The sequence below is a fragment of the Talpa europaea genome, assembly GCF_964194135.1.
Source record: "Talpa europaea genome assembly, chromosome: 9".
Taxonomy (NCBI): Eukaryota; Metazoa; Chordata; class Mammalia; order Eulipotyphla; family Talpidae; genus Talpa; species Talpa europaea.
In genome coordinates, this window is record NC_140076.1 from 27,282,047 (window position 1) to 27,299,344 (window position 17,298).

Consider the following 17,298-nt stretch of genomic DNA (forward strand, 5'->3'; position numbering starts at 1 on the left):
AGGACTAGGCTAACATCTGGAGTTGTCATCTCTCCTGCTTAGCCCTCAAACACACCTGGAATTTGATGTGGCTGGAGGACAGAGAGGAATGGCTTACCTCTTGTTTTTTTTCCAGACCTCCAGTTTGCCCCTAAGAGGCAATGACAAGGTCAACTGGGAACAGAGTCCTCAGTTTCCCCTTGTACCCACTCTTCCCCTCTACAACTCAGCACAGTCTGGCAGAGAAATCTGAACCAGTTTAGGACTGCCTACATCCAGCCCTGCAGCACTGAGGTAGTAAGCTCTTAGTGGCAATGTTACCACATTGGTTGGCTACTTTCCTGCCTTTCTGCCAAGAAACCTAGAGGCAGGCATCGTCCCTACACTAAAAAGTCTAGTGAATTTCACAGAGCAATTGCTCCTGGTCAATGCCTGCCTTGCCTGGCCAGGCCTTCACATTGCATTTGTTGAGTCCAGCAAGCAGCCTCAGTTGCAGTGTGACAGCTGGTATGCTATCTTCTGGGAGGCATGGCTAGCTACACCCTCATTTGTGGCCCTGCCAAGTCCCGCCTACGAGCATCTCTATGGAGCCAGCCTGCAATTCTTCACTGAGCACATACTTTGTACCTAGCCCTGAGCTGGTCTTCTGGGACACAGAGAGGAACCAGACACAGTCTCTGTGCTCCAAGCAGACACTGCCAGAAGGAAACACAGAGAGACTCAGTTTCAACACTCTAAGCTCACTGATACCCAAAGTGTCAAGGAGCCTCAGGAAGAGAATGACTTCGAAGTCTCTCAGCAGAGGTGATGCCTAAGCTGAATCATCAAGGGGAAGGAAAGTGCCTGAGGAAGATAACTGAGGGACACTCTAGGAGAGATGAAGCCAAGGCCAAAGCTCAAAGGCAGGACAAAGCCTGGCTTCCTCCTCCAGAGATGAAAGGCAGGAGGTAGCTGTTGCTTAGCTGCATGGGCCATCAGTGATTAGGCATCAAAGTACAAACAAGTCAGCAAAGGACCTGTCCACCATGGGAAAGCCAAGGAGTTCACAAATGTTGCCACAGACTGGCTGCCCTGAGACCTATGGAACAAAGCCCAAGGTCATTCTTTTCAAAAGTTCCTCCACAGGCTTGCTTAACTCCAGCCCCTCCATATAGATAAGCATGCTGCTCTCCCTGCCTAGAAAGCCTTGTCTCCTCCTCAGACCCATATCCAACCTTCCTTGAATGCCTAGTTGAAGACCCAAATCCTCATAGTCTGACCCTCCAATGACCTCTCTCTTCTCTGAGGCCCTAGGGGGCCACCATCCTGATCCACAGTGTGTTCTACCCTCTCTGAGCTCCCCAGGAGTCACTAACCTGATCGGTGGCACAGGGTTCTCCAGGAACTGTTGCTCTTACATCAGAGGGATTGATGGGGATGAACTCCCCAGTGGACAAGGCCTCCTGAAGCAAGAATCCCACAAGAGCAGGGATGTCCCTTCCTACACCTACCTTCTTCTGCTTACCTAGGAAGCACAGCAGCTGGTAGGAAAGTACAGTTTTCTGGGTGATTCATGCTCTGTCACAGCCCACTTTCCTACTATATGGACTCCCTCCTGGCCCACTCTTTGGGTGTCTAGTGCTACACTGGTGCCAGTTTCCTGGATCCTCAAAGGGAACTGGGCTGTATTTCCGTAGCCCCTCCTCACATGAGCCAGGCTCTACTGTGGCTAGGCAGGGCCAAATCCAGCCTGGATCAACTCCACGCCCAACCAGAGGGAGAAACCAGGGCTAGTTAGGGAGGTCAGAGGTCACACTCCTAATCACATCACAGGAAGCTACTTTCTCAGAGGCGCAGTTAGCACACCTATATTCTAGAGGAAATGCAGTTCAGCCCAGAGATTCACTTCTGAGCAAGAAACCTGGAAAATCCCCTTAACTGGGACTTCTCTGAACATGTATGTCTGGGTGACACCCAGGAGCACACTCCTTCAGTACTGGATCCCCAAGTAGCTACCCACTCCCAGAAATAACCACAACCCTCCAGTGCATATCAGCCAGGGAGGTGAAAGAGGGAGAGTTGAGAAAAGAGAATAGCGATGAGGAAGGAAAGCAAGGGAGGGGAGATCTGGGGCGCAGGAGAACCAGAGGAAGCACCCAAGTGGGACCCAGTACCTTTTTCAGATTAATCCACTGCTTGAAGTAATCCGCCACTGGCAAACCCAAGTGCTGGCACTGGCCTGGAAGCCTACAAGAAAGGGAAAAGAGAACAAGTTGGGCACACCCATGTCCCAGATATGGAGCCTTAAGCTAGAAAATCTGTCTATGGGACAAACAGATCTCAAAAGGTCCCACTCCTTCCAAGAAAGTACTCCACCTCCAGCACCCTCATATCTAGATCCAGTCCTCATATCCAGTTTGAGAACCTGGAGACTATTCAAAATATCATCAGCAACTACTATTTTCTGACAGCCTACAACATGCCAACTATCTTACTAACTCACATTTCACATTTATCTTCAAAGTGATGCTATAAAGTAGGCACTATTGCCTACAACTTACAGATGAGAAAATGAAACTCAACGAGGTTATGTTATCTAAGGCCCCATCTAAAAAATGCTAGTGCAAAGATCTGAACCCAGTTGTTACTTCATATCCTACGTTCTTTCCAACGCACCAGTGTGCTATTGTTTTTTTACAGGAGAGTGGCAGAGATATAAGACAGAAGAGAGCAGGGGCACACATTTTGGAAATAGCCAAGCAGGGGTTTCAGCTTACGTTTAAGTCTCTAGCAACAGACTTTCTTCAGAAGGAGGAGACCATATGGAAGGATAAGAAGTCAGAATTTAAACCAAGAGTTAGTTTTTATGTTTTCTTTAAATCAGAATTTACAAACTCTCCCCCTCTAGCTGATGGTGTCATTTTACCCACACAAGTTCATTCAACCAAACATTTACAGATGTTTAATAAGATGTTTAAACAACATTTAAAATGTTAATAAATAAACATTTACAGATGTTTAATACTTTCTGAGGACTCAGAAAGTAACACTACTTCTGCCCATAAGGGGCTCTCAGTTTTTCAGTGGAATAAACAACAAAAGAAATAGACAAAATAACCTGGGGTACATGGGAGGATGGAGAAATACACTAGAAATATCAGCTGGAGAAGATCATAGAATTATCTTGCTAAGGAACTATAGAGAATGAGACTTCTTGCTAAAGAGGAAAGTTTGGCCACGGGAAGTATCAAGCCTACTAAGAGTTATAATTTACAAAGCCTGTCTTGGGGCCAACAATACACTAACAGTACAACTCACTGAAACAGCTGGGCACTAGCCCAGAGACTAGACTATAGCTGCAGAGACAGTGAGCAAGGAGCAGACAGAAGATGGAAAGGAGCACTCGTGAATAATTTATTTTTAAAGATTTATTTTTATTTATTTATGCATATAAGAACTGGGGTATAGGACAGAGGTTGGGGGGTAAGAGGATTCACCAGAGACAGACTGGGGAGCAGAAGAGGCAGAGCTGCTGAAATACACTGCTGAGGGGAGCAGTGGGCGAGATAGAGGTCTGGTGCGCCATGTGGGTAGCTCCCTGGCTCCAAGGGATTGAACTGCTGGCAATTGCTTGATAGTGCTGAGACTTAACCCTCTGCACCATTAGGGAGGCCCCAGCACTCGTGAATTAATGGGAAGGGGGCCCAATGAGAGAAAGCGGTAGAAACCAATTAAAAGGCGAGAAATGCATGCTACTTACTAAGACAGATATGAAGGAGGAGGCAGGGGCATGAAGAAAACATTTGATACCCAAAGCGAACCACATGTAGTCAATTTTATTATATGTTAAAAATTCTCTATATATAGCACGTCTCCCTACTGCTTCAACCCGGCTGGGTTGCTGCCACTGCCTCTGTGCTCCCTAGAGCAGGCCACTGGCAGGAGGCACAAGTCGAGAACGAAGTTTTAAACATATGACTGACAATATTGGTTGAATCTGAGGAGTGACAATATTGGTTGAATCTGAGGAGTCTAGGATGGTATCTAAGGGGTTGCTGGATATCAAGCTTTTGAGAGAGGTCTGGACTGGAGATAAGAGATTGCTGAATTGTTAATGTAACTTAAATAAAATTAAAGCCATAAGAGTAGATAAGATCACTTGGGAAGACTACAGAGTGGGATGAGCAGAGGAGCTGGGCTAATGTCTTATAAGTTTTATTGCGTTAAAATGAAATCAGGCCACCCCTACCAGACCATCACCACACACAAGGAACTCACCACTTCATGTAGTAGCCAGCTCTAATGCTAGACTTCTTCAATTTTTAGAACATCCTTCCTTGATACTGAACTAAATTTGTCTCCTTGTAACTTCCATCCATGTATTTGCTATTTGCTGTATATATTTAAGAACTACAGAGAACAAGACATCTATCTCTTCCTTGCAGAACCCTCCCAAGATGTGAGTCCAGGAAGCTTCCCTCCAGTTCTCCTCTCCCGGCCACATACCTTCAGCTCCTTCAAGAATTCCTAAGGAGATAATGTACCATGAATTAGGACCCACCCAACTTACTCTCATTCCCAGAGTGCAGGGTGCCTGGACCTTTATCAGGGTATGAGACACCCAAGGTTACCCACTTCACATCACCTGTGGTCAACCTGAAGTGGTGAAACCAAGCTTTTCCTTTCTGGATGACATACATACAGACACACAGACACACAGTTAGATACACTTACACACACACACACACACACACACACACACACACATGTGCGCACCTGATTTTTCTCTCCTTTGCTTTAAATGTAGGTCAAATGCCACAGAGTTGTCAAAAAGAAGAGCTGAGAAAAACCCAGATTTGGTTAACTATGAGGTCCCAAGTGACCTTGTTAAGAGGGAGTCAGGGGGCTGGTAGAAGCAGAAGGCAGCTTGCAACATGAAGATGAGTGAAAGAGTAAGAATAGGAAAGTGAAGAACACTTTCCTATGTGCAAAATCCTGTTTTAGGAAGTTTGGCAATGGGAGTCCAGTTCAGAGGACTAGTTTCATACCAGAAAGTTGAAAGGCAGTCCAGCCTTCCCTCCATTACTCTTCGATTACTTAACAGACACTAATAGGAAAGTGATCCCCATATTTCAGGCAGTATAGGTGGATTTACTTTTCTTAAAAGACCTGAGATGTCTTACCTGAAGGGAAGTTCCTCTCAAACATCCAGATGGTCCAGTGATATTAACTACAACCATTCATTTCCTGGAAGGGAAATTCTGGCTGAGATCAAGAGGATGAAGGGGTTTTCAGTCAGGATGTGATACTTCTCATAGTCCATATGAGAACCAAGGACTAAGAATATAAGGAAACGAGGCAAAGTTTTGAGGTGAAAAGGTAGCCTTTGGAGATAGAATGAGATCGTCTCAAAAGCAGAACTGTAATCCTTAGTTTTCTTCACTTTTTCTTTCACGTTCTTTATTTTATTTATGAAAATACTCACGAAGCTCACTAGTTTTGAAAAATCATTGTGAGTGAAGGGGGCCACCAGAGTCTGCAAAAGAACAGGTCAGAGGGCCTGGCCAACAAAAGGCAGGGGTCTCAGGGCACCTATTATGCTGTCCCTTAGCCAATACCTGCACCCCTGACTTTAGATGACACAAGCCTCCCCCTTCAAAGGCAGCTACAGACATTTCTATCCAGATAAGAAAGGTCTAGCTCAGTAGACTCCTGCTGTACCTCATGGAGGAGGACTTAAGCCAAAGGGGCCACACTGAGAGTAGACTAGGCAGACAGACTGTCAGGCTGAAGACTCAGCTGCAGATATGGCTCAGCAGGAGTCCTGAGTCTGTTCTGTACCCAGTGGATGATGAAGCATGATTCTCACATGCAGTTCATCAACTTATAGGTATTCAGGTTATTGAGTCCACTAGTCTGTTGGTGGTCTTAGCCCTGTGACTCCAAGACACAAGCAGTACAAATGCAGCCGAGCCCAGGCCCACCTTCAGGAGAGACAAAGACCCCCATGCCAGAATCTGAACTTCAGGTACCTCGTGGGAAGATGGCTACACATTTCTATGACAGAACCCTACCCCTGCTTAGACAGCACAGAGAGAATAGCCCTGTGAAGGTGGGTTAGAATAGCTGTCATCCCTTATATGAAAGAAGAAACAGACCCAGCGAAGGAAAAGGATCTGCTCAATCATACAATAAGGCAAGGATGGAATTAGAAATGGAATCCAAGCTTTCTGACTGCACCTACATCAGAGCATCAGCTGATACAAGTACACTGAGAGCTCTTTACAGGGCTAGAAAGGCAAAGTCTGGGGCCTAGTGAGGCAAGCAGCATGGTGGCCACTGCTCAAAGTCACGCCTGGGTCCTTAGAAGCCCAAGGCTAGGGTCAGTGGGTACCAGTGGTTCCCACCAATTTCGAAAGGAAAGGGCAAAAGTCTCCCTGGCACAAAGGATCTGAATTCCTTGACTTCCCACCAGATACTGATCCCAAGAAAAGAGCCACTGGCAGTGGGCCCTGGACTAGCCTGCGGGCATGAACGTGCAGGGGTTTATGGTGCCCAGGTCTCCATGCAGCTGGAATCACTGGGCACAAAGCTTCTCAACTGCTCAAACATCATCTGGCCATGCTTATTACTGCTGCCCAATGAAATTTTATGCACCGAGTCCACAGGTGTGATTTCCCCTTCTTTATGAGGGTCGGAATGACATCACTGATGGCCAATAGAAAAGAGCCAATTATGTCCAGGCCATAAAAAGGAATGGGATTTTTTTCCCCAACCAAATCAAAACTTCCTTCAGCTTCATGAATGCAAGGGGCCCCCTTAAAGGCCCCCCTAGTCCTGCCTGTGGGCTCTAAGCTGAGGGATCTGACCGTTTTCCCAATATTGTGGGGCCTAGGGCCAGAAAGGAGCTACACCTTTTGGCGATGACCATGTGGTCTTGCTCATATCACATGGAGCTTCCAGGGTCATCAGAACAGAATTATCAAACTCCATCCTCAGATGCCCAATTGGCTCTTCGAAATGCCATGCAGGGGAAAGTTAGAAAAGATGTGGTATGCCTCAAATTCCCTTACAATGGGTTTAAAAAAATAAGATGGAAAGTAGAGAGCCCTCCCCCCAACTTAGAACAAAAGTGGGAAGAACAGCAGTATAAGAAACTGCCCTCCCCCCAAGTGTATGGCACAAAGCAAAAGGAGCTCCGCCTTCCCACCCACCCTTCACTCAGTCCCACCACCTGCAACCAGCGCTGGGGCCTGGCCCAGACAGCGCTGATGGCAAACAGGTGTGACTAGCTTGGCGCCAGTCAAGGCAGGGGACTAGCTCATTAGGGAGCACCACCCTCACTAATGGGCATGGACAGGATAGAGCCATTGTGAGCAGGAGCTCAGCTTTGAAGATTAGGTGAAGCAGAGCTGCAGGGCTCTGCCAGAACTGCAAGGCTGAGTCAAGGAGGCCAGTAGCAACTGTGGAGGTCTGAAAGACAGACTGGCAGGGACCAGCGGTCAGGACCAGCCAGAGAGCAGACACCAGTTCTGGAAAAGTTCATCGACAGTCTTCCTTCTGTGCTTCTCTCTCTACCCAATCTTAGGGATAACCAAACCCAAATCAGGGAGATGCATGTCACTCTCACTTTTAGCAGACTCAAGTCCTTAAAGAGGTCAGCTGAATCTGGAGCCATATTTGACTCCTTCTGCCTCCCTGGAAAGGCTATGAGATTGACCTTGGAGTAACGTAGGCTGTCAGTCCTGGTGTCCAGAATCTCTAGGACAAGCACATCCTGCTCAACTGCAAGGGCAAACTATTTTGATGCATATGCTAGGCAGAAATAAATGGGAGTGTTGAGGAGCAAAGATTAAGAACAAGGAAAAGGATCTGTCACAATTGGACCACGCCCCAGGATGGAGTAGGCCAGAGACCCTGGCAGCCAGTCAGTCAGATGGAAGCTCCTGCCAAGGGGACATCTATGAGGGGCGGATGGGGTGCTTCCACGCAGGGCCTCCACACTCTCTCAGCCCCATACAAGCATTCCCGCGGAAAGGTGCCACTGGCTATCCTCAGCTCAGAGTTGCCACACTTCCTAAGCCTTGCCCCAGATCCTGAAGCTGAGCCTTGGGAAGGTCCATTCCCATGGAACAGTCCCATGGGACTCCCAGGCTGAGAGTCTCATCTGGTCAGAGCCTCCAGTCAGCATGGTGTGAGTCTTCATCCAGTGTGGGCAGCTGCCCCGGCCCACCGAGGCAGCACTTAGCTGGGGACACAGCTCTTTGTCTCGTCTGTTTCCATTCCCCCACCCAGAGGAGATAAACAGACCCCGGTGATAAACGGCCCGCCTTTCATGATCACTTTTCCTCAAGTTGAGGAGAGTAGCTGGTGATGGATGGGCTGGAATTTGGTTATCAGGAAGGGCTGTCAGCCAGAGGTGCCTATCTCCTCCCCCACTACGCAGGGCATCATTACACTGTGGCACTGAGGTAAAATATGAGCAAGGGGAGGGAAGGAAGAAAGAGGGGATGGCTGGGCTTCCACACGGAGCAAATTGAGCAACAATGAGAGCAGGCACGAGGCTGGGACGTTAGTTATCTGCCTGTGACACCTTTTATCTCGGCACAAATTGGTCCTTCCTCCCCCACTGCATCCTCTTATACAAACAGAGGCAGGCACAATGTGTCACCACTGCAACAGCGTAGTAATTTAACCCGAATTAGTGAGGGGGTCAAGTCAGGAAATAGGGGTTTCTCATTTCAACAGGTTCCTTAGTCTCTGCTCTGAACCACCACATTGGGGGATGAAGGGGAGAGAGAAAGCAGACTCATAATTGAATTCACTCACTTGGCTGCTGCTGATGTATAAAAAATTAATGCTTGAGCCTCCTACTTATCAAAGCCGGTCAGTTGCCACCGTACCTTCCAGATGCACCAGGTTCCAGAAGACATAGCCAGCCGACCCTGGCAGGCCGTGTATACAGTGCTGTCAGCTGATGCAGGATCAGCAAGAACAGGAAGGGAGAGAAAGGTGCTATGTGAGAAGGAAGTCCCACACCAGCAGGCCCTGTAGGAGTCTGCAAGGTAGCGTGCAGGGCTGGGGGGAGGATGGGGCTACAGAGGTTACTGGAGGTGATCATGTTAAAGATGATCCTTGACAGTTCAAGAATATACTTGAGTCTACAGACAGAAAAGACATTCTGGCTCCATCCTCCACCAGGAGATGTCCAGTGTTTTTTATTAACCAGTACTTCCCCCACCACCTCCCCAACCCCCACCCCCTGACACAAGCTCCACTATGCTTCAACTGAGTATGTCAGTGACAGTACAGACGGCACTTCCAAGACAAAAAGCAGGGAGTGGAGGAGCCTGGTCTATTCCCCTGTGACTCCTCCACCAGAGACTCTGGAACTAGATAGGTACCTGATTTGGGGGAGTACAGTACCACCCTCATGCAGCACCAGGCTTCACTTCACTACAGGACAACTTGGTCAAGTGACTACGTATCCTTAGACGAGTCATATCACCTCTATGCCCTGTTCCGTGAAGGTTAAACGAGTCAGCCAAGGGAAACATATTTTATAAATAAGCACTCAAAAGAAAGGGTACTGGTTATAATGAGATTAGCCAAGACCAAACCTGCAACAGCCTTTAGAGATGCTTCTAGGCCACCTGTATTGAGGAGACTGTGTCTTAGTCAGGAAAAGGAGGCTGAGGAAGCTTTGTAGGCAAAGAGAAAGTTCCAGAAGCACTCAACACTTGCAAAAATGAACTCAAAGAAGTCGGGGATAAGGAGAGGAGTTGAGGAAGGAGGGGACACGTTGGAGGTGCCAAATCCAAAGAATCAGCATACAAATACCAGGGAACAAAAGCCAACCCTCAGTCTAGACACAAAATGGGAGAACTTTCTACTTCAACTGCCACCACCTATTGATGCAAATCACTGAAACCCAGGACCCTCAAGGGGTAGAGCCCAATCAAATCTGATTCCTATGGTCTTGGTGCCCACCCAGAAGATAACCACATCATGAAACATAATGACCCCTCTTGGAGGGACTACTGAGAAAGGCCATCTCGTTTCTGGTGCTGGGAGGGTAATTGTGGAGCACACTTACAAAGACTCAGCTTCAGTCTCCTTTGCTCAAGTGCACACACACACACACACACACACACTCCTTCCCTTTTCCGCCTGCCCACGGCCCTGGGAGAATGCACTGCCGACTTCTCAGCGCACTTTGCCCCCACACTTGCCCCCATCCTCTGGGACGGCTGCAGGTTACAATTCCAACCACAGACTTCAGAAAGATGATACACTTGCTGGAGCCTGCAAAGGGTCAGGAGAGAGTACTGTTTGAAATACCAGCGTGACAGCTGGCTCCTTGTCTGTCTCATCCTCCCCCACCCCCCTCCCCAAACTTGTCATGGTACAAGAAGTCTATAAGCAGCCCATCAGCTTTAAATATCAGTGTGCGTGAAGCAGGAGCACGAGAGCGAGGGAGCGGGAAGCAGACAGCGAGCGCCTCTGTCGCCACTGCCTGTCAGGGAACACTAATGAATTTCACCACCAGCAGCCATGCTTCAGATGGGGGTGGGGGGGGGGGCAGGGAGTTTTCGAGGGAGAACTCTCGCGGTATTAAAACATCTTTTCCTAAAGCCCTGTTAATAAATGTCACTGCAAGCCAAGAACTACTGCCCACCACCAGGACTTCAGGACAAGGGAGGGGCTGGGGCAAGTCCTGAGGTCCTCCCAAAAGGGTACTGCTAAGTGAGGCTAGAGTGAGCCAACTGAGCCCCACAATTAGGAGGAAGACCATCATCACCCAAAGTCACCTCATAAAAGCCCTGTGATGCTTGGCTGAGAGGACCAGGACAGGAAGCTCTGGCCTTAGGCAGTGGGGATTCCCAGCTGTGCCTTCCTGGCTGGACCCACTACCCGCTCCACTGCCCATCACCTTCAGCTACTCACTGGACAGTAAGTCCCTGGGCAGTGAGGGACTTTTGACATCAAAAGCCAGAGCTTATGAGCATCCAAGCTCCATTTTATTGATGAGGAAGTGGAGGCTAAGAGTAGTCAAAAGACTTTCCTAAGATCCTGCCACTAGTAAACAAGAATTAAACGGAGGTCTCTTTTAATTCGAAGGAGGCTGCTCTTCCTACAGTGTCAGGAAGCTTCTCCAAGGAAGGACCAGCCACCTCACTGTCTCCTATGTGTCCTCTACTGCCAAACCCTGTGCTCCCCCTCTATTCCCTCCATTGGTACACATGTACCTCTGGCCTGGCCTGGGCCACAGCTGCCAGTTAGCACAGGGCTGGGCTCCAGGCCAGGGTGAACCCAGCCTGGCAGGGAAAGCCTGGGAGCAAGCCAGGCCATCACCTGGGAGCGCCACAGCTCAGAGGGCATAGTTGCCGGCATAAGCCTTCCCTCGGGTGCCCTCCCCACAGCTCTGATCAGCAGTGTCTGATCTGGCAGCGACCTGCTGTGCAGGGGGCAAATGACATTTAATTTCCTCTTCGTTTCCCTATGGTACAGACGAAAGGCCGTCACCTGCGTCTGGGTCTGGCGGCACAGCTGGAAGTGTTCCCAGACAGGCTGCTCTGGAGAGTTCCCAAACAGAAACCAGAACACAGGCGGGTGCAGAAGGACACCCCACAGGCCAGGCTGCTGGTCCTCCCAAAGAAAAGCCACCTCAAATCCTCATTGCCAAGCAGTTGCTTGAAGCCTCCAAAAGGCACTGTGTACACAGGCCTCCCTGCCCACTGCTCTCTGGCTCATTCGCTGGCTACCTCTACTCCCATTTCTCCCACATGGATCCCACATAAATGACTACAGAAAGCACACAACTGCCACACACACTCTGTGGGGAGGTACAGTATGAACCTCCCAGTACCACAAATATTCCAGGAAGACAAATAACTTCTGTCTCCCAGCTCCTCTCTAGTAAAACAAGACAAGCACCTCTCCAGGGTCCTATCGAGGGCAGTTCTTCCAGGGAAAGGGCCCCACCTGCTATGCCTATGGGAAGTGCTGGAGCTGCCACCAGGACCTGGCCAGAGCTCTCCTTCCCAGATGGAAAGGCAGGCGCCCCAGCAGACAGCACAGAATGGGATGTAAGAAAACGGGAGCAGATGACAGGAGGTTTCCAGGGCACTGTTAGTATCTCAGCTGATGAGCTATTCTCTTTTTTGGCCAGGGAATTCAGGAGCTCCTTGGCAGTCTGAGTTGTCTCCATAATCCCCAACTCAGCCCCTACTATACCCTCCACCTGACCTGTGGCCATCTTGACCCTTTGCCTGGGCTGCCTTAGAGAGGCCTACAATGCCCTCTGCAGGCTCTGAAAAGAGGCATCCTGCAAGCAGTCAGGATCTGGGACACAGGATGACCTTGTTCCTATACACTTCCAGGACACAGCTATTCCCCTTAGGCCCTGGCTGGTCTCCTCTGCCTTGATCCCAGTTCCCCCGACTCCTGCAAGGCAAGCAAGCATTTGGTCTACACGGAGTCAGACTTCTGGGTGGGCATTAGGACATGCTAGTAGTTTTTAATCTGTGCTCCATGGAGCTCTAGGGTCTTAGAAGGGACATTAGGTTACTTGGTGGATGGGTGGAAGAAGAGGAAGAATAGGCAGGGCTTTACCAACCTTCAACCAGAACAGTTCAACTTATAGAGTTTGTAATATTGGGCTTTCTCTAATATTCTTTTAAAAGAATAGCTTACTACTTAAAAAAAAAAATACTCACTATGTTCTGCTGGTACAGTGTTCTACTCTGCCTTACTTAGCCTGTAATCAGTTATGCACAAGCTGCTTTCTGTCCTGATCACTTGGCAGTCCCTCCCCACAGACCCCCTCACAGTACCTCCTGGGGCTGGGACAGCTCTCCATGAGGCTAACCTTAGGCTACTGCTGGAATGCCAGCACTTCAAGCTCTGCTGTGGCTCCACCTTCCGTGGCAGTTTCCAACAGTATTCCCGAGGAGAAAGAGCTGCAATGGAGGGTTAGTTGACATTTATAAGAAGGTCCTTGTGAAGCCATGTGGCACATGCCACTCTTAAATCAACACATGGGGAACACCTGCTACCACCATCAATCATCTAAATCAACCTCCAGGGGACCAAAGAGACTTTTGCATCTGGCCAATCTTTGGGTACCGTGCAGCATATTCCAACAGAAAATATCACTCATTAGAAGTTTCCAAACCCTGAATGTGGAACCATGGAACATAGGTTGATGTTCATCAGCTGAGTACGGAAAGGTCTGTCCCCTTGTCGAGGAGTCACTGGTCCCACAATTCTGCTTCTAGGGCTGGAAATGGGGGAAGCCTCTTGACCCACTAGCTGGGCCTCCTTCTCCAGACAGCTTTGGGAAGGGGGGTGGAGGGAGACAAGGAATTGTGCTCCTCCTAGCTAAAGCCACTTGTTAATAGGCCCCAGATTCCCTCATCCCTGGGGAAAAGAAGGTAGCAATGAGCCCTCTCCTCTTTCCACCCCCATGCCTCCCAGCAGGGCCAGGGAGGACAGCCATTAGTGTGTGCCTCAGCAGACAATGGGGAGGAGAAGTCTCCAGAGCAAAGGACAACTGCAGCAATTAGAATGCAGGGAGGTTCAGAAGCTATTTAACTGGGTGACCCCTGAGGTCGCTGCATCTGACTCCCATCCCTGGATAAATATTGTATGAGAGGGGAGGGGGCGCGGAGCCATTGGAGTGCTGCTCCTCCTTCCTCTCCTTCCCCACCCCACATGCCTGCCTCCAGTCACACACACCAGGAACATTATTCATAGCCCTGACAGTCAGGGCAATCACTCTGCTAAGCAAGAGGGAATGGACAAAGTCGACTTACCAAAAATTGACTATGGCAACAGAAGAAAGACCAGGGCTGTGGTGGAAGAGAGCTGAGAAATAAGGATTCCCCTACAGCTGTCACCCACAAACCCCAAACCAGTGGCAGGTGAAGCTGGTCCAAAATAGCAGAGAGTAAATAAAAAATGGAGCATCCTCCCACTTTTGGGGTGCCCCATAATGGAAAATTTCCTGGGTCCCATCACTACTCAGGTGTTTCTTAGCAAAGATGGGTGTCCTAACTTAGCAAAGATGGGTGTCCCCCAATCCCCCCAGGAGGAAGCAGACTTGCCACATGCCACTTACCCAGTTGGGCCCTCAGCTGACCTTGTGGGGAAAGGCCATGAACAAGACAAGTCAGACACAGCAGAGAGGGGTCAGGGTGGGGGAAGAAGAGGAGCGCACTGAGTGCGGGCTGCGCCTCGCCCCCCACATGTGCCGCGCCTCCAGTCCTGCTCTAATGCACCCTGACATGCCTCTGAAGACAGAGAGCTGTTTGCAGTCAGCACCGTGATTTGTTAGTAATTATTTCCATGGTGTCACATTGCTGTCACTCTGTTAACAAAGAGACAGGCTGCCTCGGGCTGCCTGCAAGAAAGAATCGCAGAGAAAAAGGCCTGTCAGGCTCCCGGGATTCTCTGGGCTGGCTGGCTTTCTTCCCCAAACCAACATCCTTGCAGGCTTTGGAAGAAACAGTTTTACAGAACTATCAAGTCTGGTCGTGTCACCCTTTAGCCAGGGACACTGAGAATTTATCCCACCCACACACAGCCTCCCTTTCCAAAGCCTTCCAGAGTTAAGCCCTCTGAGCCCACAGATCATGCAGTCATGGCCACCATGCCAGCAAAAGCCTGAGTTCCCCGGCTTATATCTTCCAAGACCCCTGCTCCCTGACTCCTTCCTCACGGGGGTGTTTGCAGACTCTCATGTGTTCCTGGGAGTCTGACAAAAGCAGCAGCTGCCCCACCGGCATGCATGGTAGTTAGGAGAATATGACGGTAGGGCATCTGCCCTCCTCGAATCTGCCAACCACCTTTCAGGACCAAAACTGCTCAGGTGCCAAAGCCCCTGTAGCCTCCAGGTGCCTGTGCATCTGTGAGGAGATTCCCACTCAGTGCCTGATCTGCACACATCCACACTTGGAGAACTGGAGGTTTGCTTTAGAACAAAGTAATGTCTCCATTATACTGGCTGGGAATTAGAGGACAGATTGGCAAGCGCTGACAAAACAGAGGTCACTCACCTTACAGGCATGGAAAGTTGGAGATTAATTCTCTCTCACAGAAGGAATCAGACACCTGGATAGTGGAAGGGAAGCAGCATTACTGAGAAACCCTTTCACTGCCAGCAGCAGCAAGCAGCAGAAAAGGGGGGCGAAAACCCACAGTTCCTAGAGAGAGGCCCCATCAAGGTAGCAAGGGCCACTGTCACTTAGTTCCTGCAGAATCCCACAAGGTAGACCATCTGGACCAGACAAAGATTTTCCTGGTATCAGAGTACAAAAGGCAGGGGGAAGTGCTGGCTTCATGCACTAGAGCGTAAACTTCACGAAGACAAGATGTTATGGGAATTTTATCTCACTTGTTCATTGCTATAGCCCCAACACCTAGAGCTGAAAAATAAATGGGCCAATGTGGTTGAAAGGCCTCTTCCACAGGCCTGGGCCAGCTTCTCCCCATCACAGAAGTTCAGAGAAAAGGGAGATGAGTACAGATTCCAGAAGCAAGAGGGAAGACCACATGGCCATCTGACTGGAATTCAGTTTGAATGAATGAAGCGATTGGGACAAGTTGATAGGCCCCAAGAGAGTCTCTTATCAGATTAAACATTCACATACTCAACAAACATGTGCTGAAAGATCAGAGAAAGTAGTAAAATCCAATAAAAGGAGAATAAACTGCAAAATAGAAATACAACTGTACGCTACACAGCAACAAAAAGGCTGAACTATATGATACCTTCAATATGGCTGGATCGCTAGTACATTATGGTAAGCAAAGGAAGTCATTCCCAAAAGAGTAAATCCTGTATGAGTCCACTGATATGAAATTCAAGAACAGGGAAAGTGAATCAAAAGTAAGAGAAGTCAGAACAGTAGTGACCTGGCAGAGAGAGGGCATTACTGGTTGGGAAGAGACACAGGGAACTTTCTGGGATAATGGAAAAGGTTCTCCATCATAATCTGGGTGACAATGACTCTGTCATATACTTGTACAAAGGCATATCAGGCTGTATACTTCACATCTGTATGTACCCTATTGTGCTTATTAGATATAAGATCCTTCTAAAAGGATCACATATATAATAAAGCTAGTGCTCAAGAGTCATACAAAATGTTTCAAAATACACAGATCTAAGAAATATCTCACTGGAAAGAATATTTTCCAGCAGTAACAGTGGCTCCTCCTTCTTGGAGTTCAGGGAACAAGTACTCCAGCCTTTACTCTTTAGCTGCCAGGGACCCATGCAACGGCCAAGGCCTGGGAAGGTCCCCAAATGTCCACATCACAAAGGAGTGCTGTCCAGGTCCCAAGCCTAGAAGGTCCTGTCTAGGTGGGAGGCCCTGAGCAGCCTCTGTGCTCTACCAGGAGAGCCAGAAGGAAGCAGAGGTGGACCATATGTTCAACCATGCCCTCAGCTGCTTCCAAGGCTCTCTGAAGCAGCACATCTGTCAGAGTCTGCCATAGAGCATAGACCCAGGCTTCTAGAGGGTGTCCCAAAGAACCACAGACACAAGACTAATTTGTGTGATGAGCTTCAGAGACTGGATGAGCTACCCCAAGACTGGGCTGTGGTAAAGGTCTCACTGCCTATAGTTCCTCCTGCTAGTGAGACGGGGTAAAACCTAGTAGAGGTCAAAGGGGGTGCTATATATAAGTCAGGGGGGCCAGAACCTAGGCAGGCAGTCACAGTGGCCTTAGGACCAAGTAAGCATTAAGAATCACCCATTCAGCAGCTCTATATCAGGCTAAAGCACCCCAACATCACAAACATCTCACATACTAAGCAAATTTATTCTTTTTCAGGGTCTTGACTGAGCAAAACCTCTATTACAGGGCTTCCTATACTCACTAAAGTGCTCTAGACGCTCTGACACCTTCCCAAGGGGTGAGGAGATGAAGCTGCCATAGGTGTTGTGCCCTTTGGCCTTGAAGTATCCAGAAAGTAGAACACCAAAGACTCTGTCTGCCAGGGAGGGGCCATACTTATTGACAAGAAAACAGAGCTTCTCCCCAGGGCACCTCCAGGCCCAAAGTCCTTCCAGAGCAGCCCAACCTGCTGAAACTCAGGCTCTGAGGGACAGGTGAGCTGTCTGTTGATCTACAGCTCCCAGACCACCTGGTAGAGGGGGAAGGGAGCACACGGTGGGGAACCAGGAACCAGTTGGGTGCCACAGAAAGCTGCCCCTGCCCTAGGGCCTGCACAGAAGACATGGATAACTCCAGCACACAATCTGGAGCCCCTTTGCGGCCAGTTCTAGGCCCCAGGACAGGTGTAGGAGGGCACACAGGCATTTGTGAGTG

The 17,298-nt window shown here is 49.1% G+C and overlaps 1 protein-coding gene across 6 annotated transcripts in view; it reads right to left on the reverse strand.

Annotated features, from left to right (window-relative positions):
• The window catches only part of ERI3 (ERI1 exoribonuclease family member 3), a gene marked incomplete at both ends in the record, with an annotated part of 123,041 nt that overhangs the window by 55,937 nt on the left and 49,806 nt on the right, over positions 1–17,298 (reverse strand). For all 6 annotated transcript variants that reach the window (XM_084242912.1, XM_084242911.1, XM_084242910.1 and 3 more), the window contains one exon: positions 2,133–2,205. In XM_084242912.1, the coding sequence (XP_084099038.1) occupies positions 2,133–2,205 (73 nt within the window). The remainder of the gene's footprint in view (positions 1–2,132; positions 2,206–17,298) is intronic.